We start from the raw sequence: 17,922 nt of genomic DNA, 5'->3' as shown, positions 1-17,922 counted from the left end.
AGAAACTCAGTACAATAATGACCTAAGGGCAGTATATGTATGTCCAAGCCTTTGCAACAAAATTTTGATAACCTGACATATTAGACTGTAGCTTGAAAAGCTTTGTGCAATAACCACATGTTATGTTTTTCAAATTGTGAAGAGCTAGGAAAGTGGTGTTTGAGAAAATAGGATTTGAATGACAAAAAAGGAAATGTTGTTATGAACTAGCTGATGGTGGGTGCCTTACTGAAGTTAGGGGAGGGCTATGCTTTAAAATGGATTGCACTCTGATACTCTTACTTGCAATTTATTAGATTAAAGCAGATACCAGTGTACTTCCCTCTTATTATACCATATGAAGACATTTGCATTTTTGAGTCACATTAATTTCTGTCTATAAAAGGCCCGTTCTCAAACAATGGTGGTGTGTGACTGTGGTTTTTTTTGTCCAAATCTACCTACACAGAGGAGTCTAGAAGTTAAAGAGAGTTTAGTGGTCATGGTGGACTTTGTCATGGACTTCTCAAGTTCTGAATAGAGTACAATAATTATACATGATCAGAAGCAGGCACTGTGCATTTTCCTTCATTTTTCGTTGTAAATGCTTTCTACAATTGTTCAGATTAATAAATCTGTGAATGGTAGGCAGCTGTAGCAGTAGTATGTTGAGGTACATTCTCCTCAATGCTGTAGACATCTCACAGGGCTATTTTTTTTCAGTGACTGTTTCAGTTCCTCTCTTATGATCACAAACACTATTTTCTCCTTAGTACTATACTTCTGTGCATCTCATTTCTACAGCTTATCTATGTACATCTTTGCCCTTTGCACACTTTTTTACTGCAAAGGGGAGATAAACAGCCCCGAGGAAAGAAGGTTCAGCATGCTAAATGGTTGAGTCTCTGGCTTTCAGACAGAACACTGTTTTAAACCAGGTAAAAAGGCTATTTAGGTCATTTTCTATCCTTAGATGAAAAAGGAAAGTAATTTTAAATCAGTACCAGATGTGCATGTACTAAATGAACCTTAAGTTTCTAATTGGAGTCCTAGTAAAGCTGTAATAGATGTGGCAAATTACAAACAAAATGTTCTTGTTTACATTAGTGTAACTTTAAAACTTCAGCCAAAGACCTTAATAAATGGTCTGCTATTCTAAAAATGGAATTGAATGTCTACTCAACATTCAACAAAATTAATCTCTGGTGTAACTTCAGTGACTTAACTGGAATTCTAGTAGGAATTAATTTGGCCTCCTATGAACAGCTTAGTGTGCATACTTGTGTGTGTGTATGTGTTCCTGTGTGTTTACTTCAACATTGCGCTGGTCTTACATCTGGGAGAAGGAGAGATTCACCTCAGGCACCCCAACTTAACAATCAGAAGAAGCAGGTGAAACGACTGTTTGAGTGCTGTGACAGATGATTTCTTTCAGGCTGCATAATTCATAGACAGTAATATTAGCTGCAGCAGTTCAGCTCAATAGCAGCACCTCATTATTTTAACCCTCAGTATTTATTCCTATGGTTGACGCCTCATGAAATTACTGTTAATGTGTTTATATAAGGGCAGATCTGACACAAGTGGGAAGAATTTAATTTCCCACTCATTCTTTCCTGCTGATGTGTCCTCTTCCCCTGGTAGAAGTGGCAAGTGTAAATAGTTAATTTGCTTCAATTATGAGCCTGTCCTGCTAAATTAGAAGCAGCAGGAATATGAAGAGCCAGAATTATACATATGAGGCAGCTGACAAATCCTCTGAGCTCACAAAATCAAATCATTTACTCCTCATTGGTGCTCAAAGACCCACTAGATAAAAGCTGCAGTTTATTCTTTAACATCTGATGGAACTTGGCTTGTGTGTTACCAATACTTACATAAAACAAAGTCTCTGTGCATAAGCGTCAATATTTGTGACACTGTTACCATTTTCACTAGAACTCACAAGCTTTCAGGAGTTTTTATTTTATCTCTAAAAATAACCCAGACTGATTTGGGCACAAAAAATAACAAAGCATGCTTTCTAAGTTTCTCTTTTGACCACAGGGAAGTTTTAGACAGAGCAGTACATTATCCACTGCTGGAATGAACCAGCTAGATCAGCAGGCCGTTTACAAGTAACTCTGGCCAATACTTCATATCTCCAAGGCTTCTCTCATGATGTGAGGCACCACAAGTCAGATCAAAGTGGATCCAAGATCAGTGTTTCAACAGGTCTTGACTCTGCCTGGCCTCTGGGAAAACCTAACCTATATCCTCCCTCCCAGGGTGCTATGGCATCCCATCCCTTGACATGACAAATGAGATCATCCATCCCATGGCCGGAAGAGCCGTCATGTCCCCATTGCATTGCCATGCATGTGGGGTGCCTGGTGTCAGGATGTCAGACAGTTCAGGGGACTGGCTGCTGAAACATCAGAAGATGTGCAGACCATGAGGTCAAGGTAGTCAGTAGCATCTTGAAATCAATTTTCAGTTTCTTCCCTTATATATGCTCAAACACTCATAGACATTTGTTTATCTATCTCTTATTCTCCCTTTGAAAACCCTTACTTGCTCCATGCTAATGAAGCAATCTCCAAGGAATAACTAACACGCTTGTAAGAGAATGAGAATGTGCTTTCAGTTTAGTAGATAAACAACCACACAAGGTTTAGCTTTGTTTTATTTTTGTAAATGAGAATAGGAAGAGAAGGCACATCTGTGTGTGCATACTGCCAAAGTGAATTATAAGCAAGGTGGATTCAGGAATAGGCACAACAGAGAGCAATCTTACATTTCTCCTCCCATATACCTGCGCCAGCAATGTTGATTTTACCAGTGTTGCATCTTAGGCATGTTTGGGAGATGCACTGTTTTTCTTCACAAATTTCTATATTGAAATTGCATTTCTACCCTTTGAAGGTCTAGATTGGAGTGTCAAGATTTCAAAACAACTGGTCCTCATCTTCGTATAGTCTCCTTCTCCCTTCCTCTGAAAGTATCTGGGCTTAATGAGCTGGAACACAAATGGGCCAATAACACTGAGCACGGATACAACACATGTCTATGCACATATATGTACATATATATAAATTTATATCTTCAGGTTTTCTATAACCCTGGCTTCTATATGGCCAGTCCTTGAACCCCTTAACTTCCATTGACTTCAGAGGGGAGAAGTATCAGGCCCTCTGGGAACACCGAAGTCACAGAGAACATCAGACACCCCCTGTCCAGGGTGGATTTCTAACATCCGTTTGCAGCACACAACAAACACAGCTCCTAGAGAAATATTGCACAAGGCCACTGAGTTATGAAATGTTGACTTTAAGTCCACTTCACCTTCTTATTGTTCTTGGAAGCAGCTGGGTCATAACATCAAGACTATAAGGCCAAATTTAGGCCTGGCACAAATGGCTGCGATTTCCAGTGTTCTCCATAGAGTCTCACTGTTTGTGCTAGAGCTGAATTTGGCCTGTGATCTTTCCCTCACATGCCAGAGACTGAATTCTTTCCCCCAAGCCCCTAATATGTCATCACTATCTTTTCCATGCTCTACAGTCAAAGAGACTACTGAGCCATACAGCTAGCCCTGGGCCTCTTTCTGTTACTGTATGTACTTAGATTAAAAATCAAATGGTAAAATATTTCAATGTCCATTAGGCAATTCTGAGGATTTTTTTTCTGACTGCTGTGGGAATATCTTTCTCCATATTTTAGATGACTGTGTGAAGCTCTAGGTGCCTTTGATGCAAAATCAGGAGATTAAAACTAGATAGGTTTCCCAGTTGGAAAAAAGTACGAATTTTCTCTATGAGCCAATGTATTTAGGGCTAGGAATGACAATCTGAATGTGGAATTTAATTCTGGATTGGAGCCTACTGTATTTTATCAGATGACATTCCTGTAGCTGTAGCCTGTGAAAATGACACTCCCATGGGATATAACACTGCAGAGACCAAGAATACAAAATCAGTCATGCTGCTTTTTGATTTACTACTTTTGCATATACTGTTTTGTGGGGCTTCCAGAACACTTCCACCGAAACAAATATGGGCACTTTTACATCATTTTAAAAAGACAAATATAACTTGCTTGCAAGTGTCAGCTCTAAGGAGATATCCACAAGATGAACAGAAAACTTCCCTTTCTTTGTCATCCTCATACCATCTATTTAGGCAAAGCCAGGGAAGTAGCATGGATCTTTGTAATCTGCTTTGTTAGCTAGGAGACAGAGCTTTTGCAGACTTCCATGAAACACAGATTCTGAAGGTCTCTTTTTCTCTTAAAATCATCAGTCAGCTTAGTTTGCTGTCTTCAATGCTAGTATCATCTCTAATATCAAAGGGGACTGTAGTCACAAGCAATAGTTTTCCACTAGCACTCAAAACTTAGGACATGGTTGCAGACATTTGAGTGCCTGTTTTGGCTCTTGTGATGACTTGGGGAAGGGATATCTGTTCCCCTCGGGCAATAAGGGTGCAAGCCACAAGTGACAGGGTAGTAATCCTGATGCCTAGTGTGTTGTGATGTGTTGGTAATCTTCCACAAGCAAACCGAGAGGAAGTTCATTGTGAAGAAATGGCTAACTAGAACAAAAACCTGGCTTAAGGCATTACAGGTATATTTCAGCTATATATATATCAGTAATGAACTTCATATTATGGAACACATAGGAAAGCACAGGAGACATAAAGCCTGCCTCAAGGAATTTATGATCCAAAAAGACAAGCATTAAACAGCAGTTAAAATGCATAAAGCAAAACATGACCAAAATTTGGCAGCATAATGCAGAAGTGCTTAAGTTCTACTGTGGTTTTAATTTGGTGAATCTAGTATTTGTGAGTGGTTGTCCTATAACTCACCACCCCGCTATCTCCAAGTGGAACTTTGGTGCATTCAGTTTAAGGCTGTGTGTGTATCACACAAGAGTTCAGTCCTTGCTGTAGGCTGCATTGCAGCTCTGGTGGCCCACATGTATGGTCAGCCCAGGAAACCTGAGCTAAGGGTTGCTGGTCCAATGGCCTGGGGGCTGGTACCAGCCTGTGAGCTCAGCGCATTCGTTTTCCCTGGTGGCCTAATTCAAGTTCTATGTTATATATTTTTATGCACAAAGTAGGGTTTCATACTCACTCCTTTTTGCATGCTTTGCTAAAAAGTGTAAGGGAACTTGAAGCTACCTTAGAAGTGCAATTAAATAAGGACCTGTGTATTATGCTGTCTACATTTGTGTGTGTGAAGCACAGTAGGAAAATGATGCCAGCAAGTTCCACTTATAGACGGTAGTCTTGGTGTTCTGGGGTTTCTATAAGATGCTGAAGAGAAATGAAGAGAAAAAGAATAAATTAAACTGACCCACCCTGCATATGCAAAATTATGGTTTTTTCTGCCAACATTCATTTTTCTGCAATTGGGACAATGTAGAAAATAAAATACTGTGTAAGGAAACAAATATGCTGCTGAATCAGAATGGGCCTTTGCTGCCTGAGTGACAATCAGTTGATGTTCAATTACCATGTTAAATGAATTAAAGCAAGATGGAAAGTACTTAATTCCATAACTATATGTTCCTGTCAAGTTACTTATTTAATAATTGTTTCTTGCTTGACAAAGGACGGGAAAATGACCTTACAGGCGATTTCTAAGATGCTATAAATAAAACTAAATATTCCCACTATGCAGTATAGATAAGCAACAGAACAGAACCTTGCTTCGTGATACTGGGAAAGTGTTAATTGTATTATTGGATATGATGTGTTTTATAATTTGGCACTGTCTTAAGCATGAAGCTCGAAAGAGCTTCAGCTATTTTCTAGAGCACACTTGAATGATGACACAAGACATTTTCCTCCCCAAAAGTGCTGCAAGGATGCAACTCTTATACTTACAACAACACAAAACTATTTAAGCCTGAGGGCTAAAACTTCCTCACAGCTGCAGAAAAAAAAAAAAAAAAAGAGTTTGGGAGGAACAGCTGACTTGCTCATACCTGCTTGAGGTACGGCTGCAAATACTGAAGACACTCCCTCCCCACTTGCCCTGCCTTCATAAGCCCCCAGTGCAAGTCCAGGCCAGCACAAAGCCAGTGAATTGGTACCACTGCCAGGACCATATTCATGTGCCTTCAGATAAAAATATTGATGGCCAGACCAGACCCTGTTGCTATTTATGTTGCCAAGTGTTTACTCTGTCCTAGACAGACAGAACTTACCCTTATTTTTAGTCTAGGCCATGACCAATCAGAATTTCCACAACCAGCATGAGGATCATAAGCCTACTTGTATAGTAGGCCTTGACCTAAGCAGTGGGCACCTTCAGAAGGACAGTGCACGTAGACAGGGAGGGCTCAAACTGTTGTCCTCAGAGGACACACCCAAGCTTTTCCAGGGACAAAGTGGGGTGAGCTGATCACCCTCCAGACAAGCCAGCCTGCAGAGACCATTCTTGCCAATGCAAAAATCAAAGCAGTCTGGGGTCATCTAAAACTTTTCCCCACCCAGTAAGGACTTTTTTACTATAATGATTTTCTGTTAAATTGTTAAAGTTTATCGTGCCAGGGAAGACAAGGTGTTCATGTGATTATTATTCATTCACCAAAAGATTCAAGAGAAGAGGGCAAGGCAGTGCATACACTAGACATGGTAGATACATAGGTAGGAAATAATTAAATAACTGTCTGATGGTGTTCCTGTGAAGTAGTGATGTTTTAGATGGAGATTTGCAGAATTGTTGTTATCTTCATATTATTGAGTTAACCTTGTGCAGTGTGACTATTTGCAGGAAAAGTCGGGTCCCAGAGGACTTTTTCAATTATGCTGTGACTGTAAGAGCACAGCAGGAGTGTCTATTTTTTGTATTTGTGCTATGCAAAATAAAACCCAATGTGGAAGCAGTGGATACATGATCTTTTGAAGAACATTATTCTGTGTAAAATTCTTTGTTCAGCTCTGTTTTTTAAGTTGGCTATCAGAATGATGCAGAGGCATCGCAATATACAAAGCAGTATAACTTAGTCTTTGTTCTGTAGGTCAAGCTGAATTCATTTTAGCAGCCAGGAACAGACTGCTGACTAATTTCTTATTTGTTTTCAAAACAAATAGTAATTCCCCTAATAATCACAAACGACTACAACTTAAGAAGCAAATCGCTACCTTTTTTTTTTTCTTTGCAGAACAATAGGAGATCAGCAAACACTACATATTTATCTTAATCTGGAGAAATTACAAGGGTGCAAAGATACAGTTGCACAGCTAAAACCAATCTTTTTCCCTCTCTGTCTTTATAGTTACAGTTTTAGAAGCCTAAGACTTCTCTGTTTCCATTATGATCTTTTGCTTCCCCTGGGAAGCAAAATCTTTAATCCTTTTAGGCAGCCTCTGAGTTTTGCCAGCCTGTGTGTGAGGTTTGTTCTGTGTCTGAAAGCAAAGCCCCTGTGAAACAAAAAATTGTTTCACGAGTACATTCTTTATCAAAATGGTGTTGTGCTGGATCCTTCCAGCCTGAAATTACCACTCTCCCTTTGTAGTCGGCAACTGTATTGTCCTCTGTGTGTACACTCTGTGCTGCCAGGTCCTCTCCATAAGGGGACTGCTGGTTTTACTGAAGGGTTGGAAGATCAAAAGAGAACACTTTAAAGTTTCATAAAGTTTATCTTTCTGGGGAGGAGGTGTTCATATGTACTTTTAGCTGTGGAATTCAGAAGAACACCCCAAAATTGTCCTCCTAAATAGATTTGCCTGTCTTTTAGCTTTGAATCAATAGCCCAGTTAACTAGGCAGTGAGGAATGGGAGGGGGAAGGTGAACAGTCTTCACTTTCCTCATGGAGGCTTTCCTCAGGTGCCCAGGTTGTGCAATTGTCTGGAAAAGTGGACAACAAAGACACAGAGCTGCAGTTTTCATCTTGTGCAATATTATGAATCCCAAATGCCTGTCCACACATGGGTGTGTGGCATGTGGCTTAAAAATTGTGAAATATAGCAACAATAAAAAAGTAAATTTTCTTTCCTTTTATTTTTCTCCCTCACTGTTAAACCTTTGGATGGTTTTTAAGCTTTTCATTTCAACAAGAAAGATGAGGAGTCAGTTCTGCTTAGTTACATGAAGCCCAGGTGCATGTATGACTCCTAAATCTCCCCCTTCAGGAAAAAACCCCAAAACATGAAGTAGTGAGAAACTCATGACAATATTTGCAAACAGAAATGTTGAGTTGTTCCTAAATCTGTCACTGACATGGCTAACAGCAAGTCATTAGCTAGGCTCCATGGGTCAGAAGCTGGTTCTCCTCCTGAGACCTGTCAACCCTAAACGTCTACACATGTTCTTCTAACATCATGTCACTGTAGTCCTGTGGGGTTCTGCCTAACCCTGCAGATAATCTTTGATCTTGAAATCTGGGCAAAATTGAAGTGATTCTCCAAGGTCTTTAATCTATTATGAGATTGTGCACATGCCACATTTAAAATAATTTGGTGAGTTGAGAGAAATGTACAGAAATAGATCCATGCTTCTGAGAAGTTAATTAGACCGATATGGGATCAAGACTGGAATAATGACTAACATTTATTATCCTTAGCAGCTCCATGGGCTTCTTTGACTGGCCCCAACAGTTCACCCAGGGAGGAGAGAAATCCTCTTGGCTGATCTGTGGTGCTGTCATCTCCTCCTTCATTTAGCTCTAAAGTCTTCCTGCAGATTCTCATCTTCCCCAGAGGGTTTTAACTGGTCTCACAAGTGGAAGCCAGAGAAGAGAGTCACACTTACCTTTCCCCATCCCCAAAGGTCCCATTCAAAAGTAGGCCCCACACTCCACTTTGAGCAATTAAACGTGAGATGCTATGAGGAATATTGTTTTTTCAGTACTGCTGGTTAGTTAAAGGGTGTTTCACAGTTGGAACAATATTTTCTTAAAATATTTGATGTTTATTATTTCACTCTTTAGGCAATATGATGAGGAAAGGCTGTTTACTTAGAAAGACATTATGAAAATGCATGAGACACACCGGTGATGTGCAAAAACAAAACCAGATTCATTTACCAATGTGCCACTCTTTGTTTTTAGGTATACAAAAAGAAAACCGAAGCTGCCAAGAAGGAGTATCTGAAGCAGTTAGCTGCCTACAGAGCAAGCCTTGTATCCAAGGTAACACATAATGTATATACATACACACATATATATAGTGACATATTGCAAACCATTTTCAGCTGAGCACCACAGTATTTAGTGCAAATAGCCTTGTTTATTATCACCTTAAACTTGCATTTAAGTTGCAAATGCTCAATAAACACAATCATCTCTCCACATAAAGATATCCTTTCCCTCCTGGTCATCAAGACAGCACTTCAGTTTGGGAGGTACATGCCAGTTCAACCGGGGAAGGAGGTAGTGGCAAACAGACCTCAATATAACAAACATGCCAGGCAGCCACCTATAAGGGAAAAAAAAATACATCATGAACAAAATGCCTGGTTTGGTTTTGTGGGTTTTTTTTAGTACTGCTTTTTACCTTGAAATCGCAATACAGAAATAGTCAAGCCTAGATGACAGTGCAGATTTTCATAAGAAATGTGAATTTCCGTTTTACGTCCAGCAAGCTGTTGTGAGCACAGCAAAGGTCACTGCTAAGAGAATGGTGGAACCTTCTTTACTGGAACACACCAGTATACTGCAAATATACAGCCAGCAGCAAATTTCTAAATAGATTTATTCAAACATTCTCAGTGCCCATAATTTTGCAGTAGACTCTTTAGAATTTGTAATAGACTTTTAAATATGCAGAAGAATGTGAAATTACTGTACTGTGTCAATGTGAAAAACCAATTGAGCAGCTTCAGAATCATACCAGTTAGAAGCACATGTTTTGGGTCTATCAAAACAGATTTAGATATATTTTGTTCTTACTTAAATAAAATCAATTTTAGAGGTAAAGATCACAGTGGGAAGGACTGGCATATAGGACATGAGAAGAACTTCTTGGTTAGTTTCAAATGTTTTTGGGGCCCTGCATACCATACTACTCTGTATATTATATTAATTTGTACACATTTCAGGGTGTTGCTATATCATTACCCACACAAGGACCTTTCATGCATTTTTCTACATTATGTCCGTGTTTGGTCAGTGTTTGTTCTGAATTTGAAATATGGGGTGTCACCTCATTCATTTTTGGGAGTTGTGTCCTATAACTTTCTATTTTTTATCTGCCATTATAAATACTCCTGCATTTAGTTAAAGTAATTTACCGAGTACCTTTAATTCCTGTATTAGGACTGTTGGTTCCAGAAGTAATCATTGCCTTCAGAAAGAGCAGCATGTGCTCACAAGCAAATCTTTTTGAAATAGCGTGCTTATTAGCAAAAGATAGGTCTAAAAAACTCAAAACATTCCAAGTTTTTTAAGAAATGCATGAAGCCAGCTTTTCACTTGAGAAAATAACTTGGCTATCATTATTCAGCACATCATGGACTGTTTACGTAACACTCTATGTGGCTTAATTTTGAAGTGCACGATATAAAAAATGAGATCTTTTTTAAAGAGAAAAAAAGTATATTATTGCATCTTCTGAAGTTTGTTTTTTAGAAAAAAAACTTAGAAGACTGTTGATCAGTTCAGTGCATGAATCCATTTGTGCAAATATTTAAATTTGTTGTTAGTCAGAAAAGCACTGAAGCATTTTCTTAACTTTTAAGCAATTATTTAAATTCTGCCCATAATGTAATGTTTTCCTCTAGTGTGGAAAGTATAAAAATATAAACTTAATGAAGCTGAGTACTGATTGCTTATTCCCATGAACACACTCAATGAATCTAACAGAGCTGGCATGTAACTAAATCAAGTCCATTTTGGAATAAGGCTGTAAAATAACCAGTTATAATATAATATCAGCATATTCTACATTATCATTATTAAATATTTATATGGCACTGGAAGAATTGTAGTTCTTTAGACAAGCCTGTAAGCATGAGAAAATATATATAATACATAATTAACATTATTTGGAGTTAATGTGGTCTTTTATGTCCATGTTGTTATATTATCATCCATAAAAACTACTTTCAGACAATATTATTCAGATTCCAAGACCTCATTATCAAAAGTTTAGACATGCCAAAAGTAACACTCTTTTTCCAAAAATGTTTTATTACCCTATTAATGATTTGCTCACATATATATTTTATACTTTGTACCTCACTCTGTGGTACCTCACACTTATAATCAGGTGTTCACCCTGGATCCTCCTGAGTTATATTTATTGCATGCTGTTTAACCTTGCTGCTTTATAGAATTTTCTGTGCTGCTCATTCCAACAGTTCTTTGGTGTAAAGAAATTCTCACTAATACTTGGGAGCAGGAAGTTTATATTGTCCGTATTTTCAAACACGATTAAATCGTTGTGAAATCAGGTTCTCAGTCATTTTCTGTGTTCTCCTTGGAACATCTAGAACTTCATTTTTCAAAGTATTTGAACAATATTAAACCCTTTATGTTCATAGCAGAACTCAAATGACTTCAGGTTGGCAGCTATGAGATGCACAATTGTGCTTCACATCCCATCCAGCCATCCTTTTGCTATCCAAATGTTATCCGGTTATCAAACTTTCTTTCACATCCCATCCTAGACGACTGTCTGCAGGAAGACGCAGGTGCAAGCAGGCAAGGTTCTGCTCAGGTCCCCTCTGTCCAGCTCAGCAGGTGCCTTACACCTCCCAGAGCAGCTGCTCTCCCTGCTTCCTAACTTTTCAACACTGATTCTGCCACCTTTGTCATTAAGTATTACTGGTTTTTAAACAACTAGTGAGCGTATGTGAATCTTTGTGTATGTTTTTCTGAATTTATTTGCAAGTCTTCTCTTTTCTGAAAAGCAAGGAATGGACATATGCCATATTCTACCTCATTGGTCTGGACTTGGAGTTGAATTCATGGCACCCACCTTGGCCATTTGACATTCCAGAACAATCAAAGTAGAAGACTACAGAGAAGTGGGGTAGATGTCCTATAGCCAGGAGACTTCCTAGCCCCTGCCTGACAGCAAAATAATGACATTCAGACTCATTGGTGTTCATCCCAAGCTCTGGGGTGGATGTGCAGCATCAGGTGGAGATGGTGGCCTTCTCCATGACACTCAGCTCCTTGCGCCTTTACTCTTCTTTTTTTTCTCTCCTCCCCTCTCTTGCCTCCCATCCCCTCCAAGTTCATTTTTTAGAAAGCTGAGCAGTTCTGTTTGGAGTTTGCCACACACACACACAGAGGTCACACACACCCCTAGTGTGTATCATATCAGACTGCATAATTTGACAAAATCAGAGCTGGAAAGAATGGAAGTGTCACCAGCAGCTCTGGTAATAGGATTGCCAGCCCATCTCTAATACACTTTTAAGTGCTTTCATGATGTCCTTATAAGACATGTATAGCCACCACCCAGTAAATTAGGTAAACATATGATTGTATATGTCAGTATGCATTAATTCCCATTCATTTACAAGTATATTTCCTGTATTTTCCCCTTTTTTATTCTGGTTGAAATTAATGGGTCTGTTGTTGAGTTTGTTCATGTGTGTAGGAATTGATAGGTAAAGCAAAAACACATAACAAAGCATTATATCTTCTGCTATGCAGATTGCCATATTGCTTATAGTACTGACTAAGCCTTTGCATTGTAAACAAGTGTCTTTATATTTGCCCTTAGTTGCAACTTTTAGTACTATTCAGGTCCAGAAATGCAGTCTCTGGTATCTGGTAATTTGTACAGCATTACATAAAATGCTGTGAATTGCAATTTTACTTTTTCATAAAACAAGCACTTTTTCTAGCTTAACCAGCCTTTTTTTCTGGCTGACATTGGAGTTTTTGCTGCATCTTTCAAATATATATATTTAAAATAGATATATATGGGTAAATGTCAAATACTTTCATATATTACATATGTTCATCTATGTATATTTATAAAACAATATATGCATGTTATATATTCACCATGCATAATATATTTATGTGCATCCAAGTGATACATATATGTATGTTAATTATAGCAGTGCAAATGTAATTGTTTCAGTAGTACAAAAAAGATTTCTCTTCCCTGTTTTATTCTTTCTGACTAGATGAATCTTTAATTCTCTCTGTGTAGTGACACAATTTCAATTTTCATGAAGATATATATTAGCGACTATGGCTGAAGCTAAAACCTCTCAGCAAGGGGAATATTATTAAAATTCAAAATACTCAAGCATACTTCAAAACTCAGATGTTGTATCTAAGTCAAAGTGGTGTCCTCACTTGACTTTGAAGTGAATGCATTGGACATTTTTCCATTTTGTGGACAGTGCAAATCCTTTGGACATGTAAAATTGCTTCTTGAAACGTATGGCAGACTTAGCTTTTCCTAGTCCATCATCTTGCAATTGCGGTTCATAAGAAAACTAAAGGTCATGTCTGTAAGGCTGACATAGCCTTAATGCCATTAGCACAGCAATTTGTTACCAGAGAGTTCCAGGGACCCAAAGTATCTGTTACAGTGTCTGCATTGTAATAAAAATGATCAGCCTAAGGAATTAAAGTCTCTTAAAATGCAGTGGACATACATGAAAACATTTGGCCTACTTGTAAAGAGCAATATGGAGACTATGATAAAAAAACCAAAACAACAAAACCAACAAAACAAGCAAACAAAAACTAAAAAGCAAAACCCAATATAACCCAAAATTGAAATGGCAACATTGGCATTACTTTCCAGTTTCATATATGTATGGGGTGAGAGCACTTGCCTAACATATAAAAAAGCAAAAAGACATATTAGCTCTCCCAGATCATTCATTTCCGAACTCCTAAATAAATGTTTGTGTGCAAGTGTGTTCTCATCATAGTTTTCTTTCTGTAACTGCATAGCTTCATAGAAGCCAAGCTTCAGATGTAGGGGGCATTATATCCTGGCTCACTCCTTCCTGAAATAAGCAGCTGCTGGGGTTTAGGACATTTCTTTTGGGAATAAAATTCTTAATATCTCTTGACAAGAGTCAATGACTGAACTGTCTTGACTCCTGGTCAGTGCTTTAACAAGTTGGCTATTGCATGCAAGGAGAACAGCATCCCTTCTGCTGCTGGCAAAAAGGCACCTGCTTCTGAGAGCAGCTTTTCCTACATTATATCTAGCCCTAGTCCATGCAGATGTTTTTGGCATTTCATAAACCAGTTTAGGCTGTTCTCAGTGAAAGTGTAAGAGAAAGAATAAATGAAAAATATGGTTATGTTTGATGCATGATTTTTTTTTGGGTAGCTATTAAAGTGCTACAAGGCATATGGCAATATTTCCCTTAAACAATAAGAAAAAAATCCCAGAATGATGACATACACAAGCATGTTTTACTTTTTTCCATTACATTAGAATTGCTAGATGGAAAAACTATTATGAAAGGCTTCCAAAGCAGGTATTTCATGCTTCTGTGATACCTCATTCTTTGACTATTTCTGGAGTTATGATGTAGTCAGAAATTTTCAAAGAATCGTAAATAAAATCATGTATGTGCAAATATGTGATGTATCAGAGTATGTGCTAAGTAAACGTGTATTTTTAAAACAATTGCCTAATCTCATCATAATACAAGTCCAAACATTTTTTTGTCTGGCAAGGAAACCAATGATCTACTGCAGCTGAAAATAAAGAGCAAACTACATTTAAGTTAGTGCCATGAATTTGATTTGAGGCTAAATCATGTGATGCTTTACATTCAGCAGTGCAAAAACCGAGAGATGCTCTCACATAATTTCTGCCAAAAAGTGGCAGAAATGTCTGATCTTGATAGAAGCCAGATTTTGATTTGAAGAGAAACTGTGTTTGTTTTTGAAGTGAGTTAATAAAAATAGATTTCACTATTAGCCTAGTGCTTCCATTTGGGGAATTAAAACACTTGTATCAAATTAAAGTTGCATATCCTTTATCACATGTACCCAGGTTACATTCATAAAACATCCATTTTTACTTACATACCCTAAATGAATCCATGACAATGCCCTGTAGATGATGACAAAATGTATATTTAGATTTGAAGATGTTCTTCTGAGCCACCTTGACTAATTATAGATGACAACCCATGGCTTATTCCTTTGTTTCTGAAACATCAAGAATGTGTCAAAAAGCTTTCTGAACTCTCTGGGGTCCCAGATGTTGTTATTGCAATAGGTGACTGGAATTAACAAAATGGCAAACGTCATTTGCTAAGAGCCTCTTGTGACTCGTGTAGGAAGGCAGCTGCACTGCAAATATGCATATGAGTTATCTGCCAGAGTGGACAGAGTTAAATCAAAGGAATCTCTAAAGGAGTTAAAGAGCTAAGCACAAAGAGAAAGCCATGCTGGAGAGAAGTCATTCTCTCATAAACATCTTCACAGGGGTATTAATAAAATGGCTGAGCCCATGCAGGCTAGAAAAAGGGATTCTTCTCAAGGACAGGCTTGGGGTTGGAAGTGACCTAAAATGTCAAAAACATTACAAACAGACAGGATTATGTGAACACAGAAAAGCTGAGAGAAGGAATAAACAATTCAAGATGCTCCTTCCACCAAAGAGACAGCAAAGACAGCAGATGCAAACTTAAGCTTAGGTAAGCTTTGTAGAAGCTCCATAAATATGCAGCCAATTTCCTTCTATTTGCCTCTTTAATGTCACAGTACTGAAGATAACTCATTTTAAGCTGAGTCAGGCCTGCCTAAGTTTGATCACAGCCTGCACAGTCTGGACCATCCTGGTACTGGCTGACATAATCACTGCTGTTTCCTGAATGTAACCTTCATTCTGGTCACAGAGTCCAAAAATTGTTTAATTCCTCAGCATGGCTCAAGGACAGACACCAGTCTCCAGGTGTGAGCATGGCACCATCATGAAAAGAGACAGTGTGACAACTGTGTAGGTTTATGATACATATTCATGTAAAACCTGAATTAGGTTCAGCTCTTTTCTAGGCTTTGAAATACTCACATAGTACATGTTCTGGTCTATAGAGAGAGGATGCCAGACCTCCATCTCTCATTTAAAGAGAAACATCTGTTTCTCATTTAAAATAGAACTATGTTACACCATTATGGCTTTGTAAAAAAGAATTTCTGAATTTGGAATGTATTGTGTTTGCCCACAGGTAAAGCTGCTTGCACTGTTTGTTGTTTGCATATTGGCCATGAGGCTCACTTTGCCCTTGAGGAGGTCTCTCAGCATATATTTAAAGGACACATAAGCATCCAGTAGTAACAAGAACATTTACTGAATGTTCTGAATGTACTGAATGAATTTACTGAATATTTTGCTACAAAGAAGAGCTTAATTGGTGTCATTAATAAAGAAGTATTTTGATAATATCTCATCTGTAAACAACTGAAATTATATTGCTCCAACTGAAAGGCTTTGATCATTACCTAATTTTCTGAAATCAATAGAATAAGAAAAAAACCCTTTTTTCTCCGTTAATAGAGCATCTCTGGTTTCTTTGAGACAACACTGACTTTTTGGTTTTACATTGCAAGGAGCAGTATTACTTGAGCACTGCTTACTAGAGTGAAATTAATGTAAAAATCTATTTAATTCCCACATATTATTCTACAGTAGATAAGAATTCTGAATATAAACCATGTATAAATTATGTAAGCTGAAGATGTCCATATACATTATGTGTGAATACATCTACGTAGTCCTACTTGCTGGCAACATTTCTAAGAAAAACTGCATTAATATGTTGACAGCAGAAATAAGTATAGGCACTTGTAGTTTCTAGGTGTGCTTCTGATGAATCAGAGGTCAAAAGTAGTGATCATCAACTGGGAATGATTCTCAGCCTCTGACAGATCCTACCTGCTTTTCATGAGAAATGAAATGGACATCCAGACATTAGTACTTAAATAACAGTAACAGTGTTGGGCTGTGATCCAAATCCTGTTTGAATTAGTAAGAGATTTTCCTTTAAATTCAGCAGTCTAAGGATCAGGCCCTTAGAGTACTGCCTTGTTAAAACCTGTCCTTGCTTTACTTTCAATCACATGGACGTTTATCTTCCAACAGAAATGGGATTAGAAGCTCCAACAGCAGCCAGAAGGCAGCCACAAGTTGGAATCAATACCCATGTGTAGGTTTCAAGAGCTGTTTGAAACCTAGGTGAGGGTTTTAAAGAATGAGTTTTCAAAGTGAAAGTCAAATTATGTCCCAAAGGGAGCTGTGGAGATGCCAAAATGGCATCACCTAGGATGATGGTTTTTTCTCTAATGCAGCTAAATTGAGCAGGATGCCTTTACCAAAAATAATTTCTCAACCACAGGAGTGAGTTGGATGTTATGGGATGAGGGAAATCCCAGCGAGACTTTCCTTAAGGAACAGACACACTCCCTGTGCCTGAATTCAGTCTGTGAAAAGAATGACCATTAGTCCCAGGGCAGTACCCTTCAGAAAATAAACCACAGCCAGGTGAGCAATGCTTAACCCCTTATCCTAATTTAATTCTTTAATTTGGCAATAAAGCATAAGGAGTTTTGGCACACAGTAGGGGAGTAGAGGTGCATGGGAAAGTTCTCTTTGCTCTAAAATTGGAAGGAAAGTCATGAGTTTGGTGAAAACCATGGGGAAGAACTTCATTCAGCACTTTCCAAACTTTGTGCAAAATTATCAACTGAACACTTTCTCTTAAGAACAGCACTCATCTGTATCATCACTCACTTCCTTTAAAATATTACAGGAGTAAAATAATTTTGTGGACTGAAGGTCATGCACCACCAGTACTTTTAGTTAATGTAATTATACTCGTTATCATCAGAATTACAGTAGTACTTACTTTTTTCCTTTCCTTTTCTTATTTCTCTTCTACTTTCATTATCTTTCTGTTGGGATTTCAAAATTATCTTCCCTTTTATAACTTGTGTTTCAGTAAAACAACAGATTCTTTGGGGGGAGGGGATGGGAAGTGGATTTGTGTTGTGCCTAAAGGGCTGTCAT

The 17,922-nt window shown here is 38.1% G+C and overlaps 1 protein-coding gene across 1 annotated transcript in view; it reads left to right on the top strand.

The window, feature by feature from the left end:
- Nucleotides 1-17,922, top strand: part of TOX (thymocyte selection associated high mobility group box) — a gene marked incomplete at both ends in the record, with an annotated part of 217,623 nt that overhangs the window by 185,432 nt on the left and 14,269 nt on the right. The window contains one exon of the mRNA XM_082277198.1: nt 9,021-9,101. Within this exon, the coding sequence (XP_082133324.1) occupies nt 9,021-9,101 (81 nt within the window). The remainder of the gene's footprint in view (nt 1-9,020; nt 9,102-17,922) is intronic.

Source organism: Coloeus monedula, assembly GCF_965178545.1.
Source record: "Coloeus monedula genome assembly, chromosome: 1".
Classification (NCBI taxonomy): Eukaryota; Metazoa; Chordata; class Aves; order Passeriformes; family Corvidae; genus Coloeus; species Coloeus monedula.
This window is presented reverse-complemented; position numbering and strand designations above follow the sequence as displayed.